The sequence below is a fragment of the Euphorbia lathyris genome, chromosome 6, assembly GCF_963576675.1.
Source record: "Euphorbia lathyris chromosome 6, ddEupLath1.1, whole genome shotgun sequence".
Lineage (NCBI taxonomy): Eukaryota > Viridiplantae > Streptophyta > Magnoliopsida > Malpighiales > Euphorbiaceae > Euphorbia > Euphorbia lathyris.
Genome location: NC_088915.1, coordinates 33,385,439 through 33,391,656, shown reverse-complemented (window position 1 = coordinate 33,391,656; position 6,218 = coordinate 33,385,439). Strand labels below are relative to the sequence as shown.

General features: G+C 32.5%; 1 protein-coding gene across 2 annotated transcripts; it reads left to right on the top strand.

Annotated features, from left to right (window-relative positions):
- Nucleotides 1–1,697: 1,697 nt before the first annotated feature.
- Nucleotides 1,698–5,258, top strand: LOC136231962 (E3 ubiquitin-protein ligase SDIR1-like). 2 transcript variants are annotated; one of them, XM_066021000.1, is made up of 9 exons: nucleotides 1,698–1,830; nucleotides 2,358–2,510; nucleotides 2,607–2,661; nucleotides 2,754–2,806; nucleotides 2,904–3,126; nucleotides 3,222–3,336; nucleotides 3,420–3,468; nucleotides 3,953–4,078; nucleotides 4,449–5,258. In XM_066021000.1, exons 2-9 carry the CDS (start codon nucleotides 2,433–2,435, stop codon nucleotides 4,548–4,550), a joined length of 801 nt encoding a protein of 266 aa, XP_065877072.1. In that variant the 5' UTR covers nucleotides 1,698–1,830; nucleotides 2,358–2,432; the 3' UTR covers nucleotides 4,551–5,258. The 2 variants fall into 2 exon arrangements, with proteins under 2 accessions (XP_065877072.1, XP_065877071.1); XM_066020999.1 differs by having other exon boundaries at nucleotides 2,751–2,806.
- The last annotated feature ends 960 nt before the right edge of the window (nucleotides 5,259–6,218 follow it).

Below are 6,218 nucleotides of genomic sequence, written 5' to 3'. Positions count from 1 at the left end.
AAAGCATTTGCAACCAAAGGCTCAGAAGTATCTTGTCTTAGGCTTTCACCATTTCCATAGTTCATAGGGAGTTTTCTTTAGAATATGTCTGACTAAAGCCCTATTGAGAATATATCATGATGCATTAATAGCTTTACCCCAAAAATACTTCGGAAGTTTATTTTCATTTAGCATTGTCCTGATCATTTCAACCAGAGTTTTGTTCTTCCTTTCAACTACCCCATTCTGTTGAGCAGTTCTAGGAGCAGAGAAATTATGGTCGATGTCTATAGTTTAACAAAATTCATCAAATAATTGATTTTTGAATTCTCCACCATTATCGCTTTTGATATGAGCTACTTTCAAGTCATTCTCATTCTCAATCCTCTTACAGAGTGCTGAGAATGTCTCGAATGTTCCATCATTGCTACTGAGAAAGATGACCTATGGTATTCAAACTTGAGTCTCACAAATTGACTTCTAATCTGTTTCAAAGCCTCAACCTCATTATAACCCTAATCTGGGATCATTTTTAATATTGTTTTAACCATAACAAAGACGAAAAGATTCAGATAAATGTGCAAACTCAGTGTGACTTCGGGTAAGTATAAAGAAGAGAGTGTAAACACCTAATTACTCAAAATTTATGTGATTGAGTGAAATACCTTGGTGAGATGCAATCGAGTTTTCTATTTTTTTTCTACATTTCTTTTTTATTTTAAAAATATATATAAAAAAAGTTAAAATGAAGATATTATAGTGAAAATAGATCTTGATGCTACAACTCTATATGCAAGGAGACATTGGACAAAGAGCCATTAGTAAAAAATAATATTGATTAACCTCGTATATATATTTTTTTATACACAAGACTTCCTTGCATTTCATTTGTTTTTCCTTTTTATTTAAAATAAAAATAGCTTTGCAAATTGCATATACATAGGTGTAATATCAATAAATTAGAGTAACATCAATGAATTCTCATTTTTTTTACAAAACTACAAAGAAGTTGGATGAATCATCCAACTTCTTAAATCGGATTGGAAAGTGTAATCCAAGCTTAATGCTTGGGCTATACGGGTATAAAGACATCGGATAAACTTCGTCCTATTTTTTTAGGATTTTGAATTCACACAAACTTTGTCAATATCACCCTAATTTTATTTTTACTCTTTTAAAAAATTAGTAGTGGTTTTTCAATTTTTCTTATTATATTTCCAACTCACGTCTCTTTATAAATATCAAAAAACTAGACTTAACCCTCGTTAAACTAGCACTATTTGAAGAATAATATTTTTTTTTTTTTGAGATGTGAAGAATAATATTTAACTGGACCATTTACATGAAATAATGCTCATTTGAAGCATTATTCTGAATAAAAATTCCTTAAAAGTTAGTTAATATGATGAAAATTTTAAATGACTTATAGTTTTTTTCTTTTTTTTTTTATTGGAAAAAATGACTTGTAGTTTTCATGGTGTCTTTTGTCGAGTTTTAATTAAACTGAATTTTATTCAAAAAAAAAAAAAAATGAATTTAAGATCTGATTTAAGCCATTAGAAATCTCGTTTTTTTTAAGAAAAGAAATCTCTTGTAATTGTCAAATTTTGTAAGATTAGAGAAAAATGACTTAAATTAGAAACAAGAGATGTATATCTGTAAAGCAGAAGCTGATGTGTCAACATCTATCTAGAACAATCTTGAATCATTAATAATACAGAAAATCCAAATATGAAACAAGAGACTTCTTCTTCTTCGTCGTCGTCTTCTTCCTTCACCAACGTCATAAAGCAACAACTGTTTCCATTTTCCACTTTCTGCTGGATTTGGCTCTTCTTCATTTCAGTTGAGGTAAGTTTGTTATTATTTGTTTCATCTGAAATTTCTCTTCTGTCTTTAAACAATTAATTAGATTGATTACAATCAACAGGTTTAGAATCATATCTGCTATTTATCTCGTTTTCCTTTCCTTGTAATTAATCGATTTATTCTATTTTTGTATAATGTCCGGCTTAGCTTAGTTTAAAATTTGAGCTCAGAGAGAGCCACTATTTTCAGCTTAGCTGCGAGAAAAATATTAATTTATTTTATAAATCCATTAGCTCATACACTAAGATTGATTTTCTCTTGTTTTGCTTGACTGCTCGAATAGATCATAAATTGTTCAGTTTGGCTTCAATTTAGTATTTTAGCTAAGATTTTGTCAAGAGGGCTAAATTGGTATTTATTGAGATAAATCATCTCCCAATTCAGTTGTCCAAGCTCACAGTTCACAAACACTCCCAAATTTAGATGTTTTAGATTGAAAATTGTCTAGTTACCCTCCATTTTGTTCTTTATTTTGGTTTTCCATGATCTAATCCGTTTGTTTCTTACAGACTTATTCTGGTACATTGGATTTGAAGTTGGACGCTAACAAAATTGGGCCATAGTCCTTGAAGTTTTTTGCAACAATGAGTTTTGTGTTTCGGGGATCAAGAGGTGATATAGAAAGTGGATTTCATGGCTTTATTCCTCAACGACCTACCTTGGTAATTTTACTTTTTCAATTAGTTTCTTAAAATCATGCATTTTTTTTTGGACTTAATTTGTAATGCTGTTCACTTTCTTCCTCCTTTTCTTATCAGCGTATTCATGCTCCTAGGCCGGTTAATTCCAGTTCACTTGCTTTTCTTGTAACTGGTAATGTTCCATGACTTATCTCATGTTATTGATGCTCATTTTCTATTTTTATATCAAACCCAAAATCCGAATCTGACTTTTGCATTCAGCAGTTCTTTTGCTGTGTATGATTTTGAATTCTCACCAGATATCACCAAACTTCCTGGTATGTGCTTGCTGAGCATATAAAAGATATGAGATTCTTTGTGTTCTCTATATTAGTAGTAGAAATTGCAGGAGTTTATGTTTATATGTGATTGCAGCTCTGGCTAGTCGTTGGTGTCTTTTTGATGGCTACAAGCCTGCGGATGTATGCTAGTTGTCAGCAAGCGCGAGTTCACGCTGCTGCAGCTGCAGCCAGTGGGTTGCTGGGTCATACTGAACTACGTTTACATATGCCACCATCAATAGCGTTTGCGACTAGAGAACCGCTTCAAGGACTCAGGCTTCAGCTTGCTCTTCTCGACCGTGAATTTGATGACCTAGGTACAGTACTACAGTTGCTTGTGAAACAATGTAGAACTGATCTAACATAGGTACAGTGCATCATCTATTGAATATGATATGCATATTTGGGTCAGATTATGAAACCCTCAGATCCCTGGACTATGATAATGCTACTACAATTCCTTCAATGAGTGAGGAGGAGATAAATGCCTTACCAGTTCACAAGTATAAGGTCTCCAGTCTCGAAAAGTAAGTTGAAGTTGTTGTTTTCACATGCTTTTGGCTTCGATTTATGCAATATGTTCATTTATTTTCTTCTTTGCCGCCAACAGTTCTAGCACATCAAAAGAGCAGGCATCAACTTCTTCAGCTCCAACTGAGGTATGTATATATTTATACCACATATTTATAAGATACTATTATGATTGCTTCAATGGAGAAATGTATTGTTACGGTCTATCACTATTTCAAGTTCTTTTTATGGCTGTTGATCATTTTTATCTTTATTTTATCGCTTGTTAATTAAATTCTGAAAAGCAATCTTGGATTCTGGATTCAAATTTAGAAGTGCAAGAATCTAGTAGATGATCATACTGCAATTTTATAATCCTAATTGCATCTGTATTAATTCCAGAACTTTCTAGTAATTAGATAAATTAGTATATAGCCTTTACTGAGATTTCTCATTTTGTTACTAAGAAAAGCCACCAAATAATTATGTCAACCTTGATTTTGGACCTTAAGATCAGCTCTCAAATTTTTTGCCTGTCTAGAAAAGCAAGGGTTCAGGGCTGTTGCATTGTTCTTGTTTTCTGTTTTGTGAGTAAATAGTAGCTTCATGGGATCATTTTTTAATTATGTGCAGCTGAGTGAAGACTCTAGAAAAGAAGATGGGTGTGTGAAGACTTGTGAAGATGAACTAACATGCTCTATTTGCTTAGAGCAAGTTAAGAGGGGTGAACTTGTCCGTAGTTTGCCATGTTTGCATCAGGTTCATTTCATGCTCTTTCTCCTATACCTCTGAACAAATTTTGCAATTGGTCTATGTTTGACTGAATTGCTATATGGTTTCTATGAAGTAGCTGATCATACATTTCTTGACTTGAAGTCTTTGACACTCACATTTCTTAACTTGATGTGTCTGTTTGTTTTAATTTTGATAAGCTACAAAAAATGCTTAGAAAGTTGATTCACCTTTGATTATGCATTACAATAATGAGTACGTCGCCTCTGCTAACCCATTCGACTTCCGAGTGCATTATGGATTCAGTTTTATAGATACAATTTTTCTGTGATTAATAAAAATTGTGTATGCAATTGGTGTTTTGACAATGCTGGAATATGATTGTTGTTGTATGCAGTTTCATAGTAATTGCATTGATCCATGGTTGCGGCAACAAGGCACATGTCCAGTGTGTAAATTTCGGATGGGTTCAGAATGGGAAGAAAGCAGAGAAAGCTAGTGAAAAATATACTTGAAGACGATGCAGTCAATCTGTACAGAAATTTTTAGAGTTGTGATCATAGATCATATTGTTAACATCTATCTCTGCTAGCATATGTAAATAACGTAATTAGAGAGAATCAAGCATATCTAAGTAGCCTCTGATATTTAGCAAGCAACTTTAGAAAAGACAAGGCCATGATGTGCTTGTTATCATCAAATTGCCGAATTCTAGTTGATAAACTGAGTAAATAAATGAAGTAGCACACTATATATAATAAATAATGAAGAAGGAAAGGGGTTGTGAATCCCACATGGATAGTTTGGAGAAAAGGCAAATAGTTTATAATAGGCGTGGGAGGAGTGAAGAGTAAATTGGTGGGTGTGGGGGCTGGAATTCGCACGTGAATTTTGAAACCCTAAACGGTTCTCCGGTTGGAGATGAGATTGTGTTGAGGTCTTTCACCGGAGTTTCCCTCATAAAGAAACGCCGATGCATCTACACGTGTCGAATTTCCAAGTTGAATTGACCCCTCTAGAGGTTTGAAGGTGGTACTGTAACTTCCAGGCTGGATGATTGCGGTCACTGGTTGTCCTCGCCTCTAGACACTCACATTTTTCTATTATTCTTTAGATTTTTTTTTTCTTATATTTAAATACTAGCAAGGCCTTCCAATTACCAAAACTTACGTTCGTCATAATATATATAAAAGTTAAATCTTTTCCATATTTGTATACATTTATTAAAAATATTACTATAAATTTTTTTAAGCATTTTGAGATGTGACAAGATAAGACATTGGTCATGTTTGATAAATATTTTTTTGGGATAAAATTCGATGATGTTTGAATCACTTTAGAGGTTTTGACTAGTCAAACCTTTAATAGTGGTGTTTGGTAAAAAGAGGTTTGAAAGAGCTGGATCCAAAAAGCTGGTTTTAGGAGTTTTTTCAATTAGTTTATTGCTTCGTCTCTTTTGAAGGATATTTTTTATCCCTATTTACTACCATGGACCCCAAATAAATGTTTTACCATATCTTTATTTGTCATTTTATACAAAATGCTATTAGTAATCAGCTAAGTTTTACCAAATAAGTTTACACAATCAGCTAGTCAAATTAGCTAGTTAAATCAGCTAACCTAACCAAAAAATAACCAGTTAACAGCTAATGTAACCAGCTAACAACTAACAGCTATTTGCCAAATATGACCATTAGCTTATTTCATGACTAATTCAACATCCTCGTGATTTCACTATATTACATTTTTTTTTGTACTTAAAGCATTATTTATCACGTGACTTATAAAAATATGTTTGTGTATATCCTCTGGTTTATTATTTCTTGACCAATCTAAAATTTCCTGTTTTTTTTTTCTCTTAACCTATTATTTTGTGAAATTGACTTCTGACATAGAGTAATCAATTACATTTGATCCAATTTAGATCAAAATTGGCATGTATGTAAAGAGATTCGTTCAAATTTGCGTTTGATGATTGCTAATCGTAATATAACTGTTATAATATTTTCTCAATATCCTAAGGATAATTTTTGATAACTAGTTTCAACACTTAAAATTTTACATTAAGTACTTATAGTGTTATTTTTTTTTGAATAAAGGCTGAGAATGAGCAATGAAACGGTAAAAGGACATCTCAATTAGATTGACACCTCCACACATCGAACCA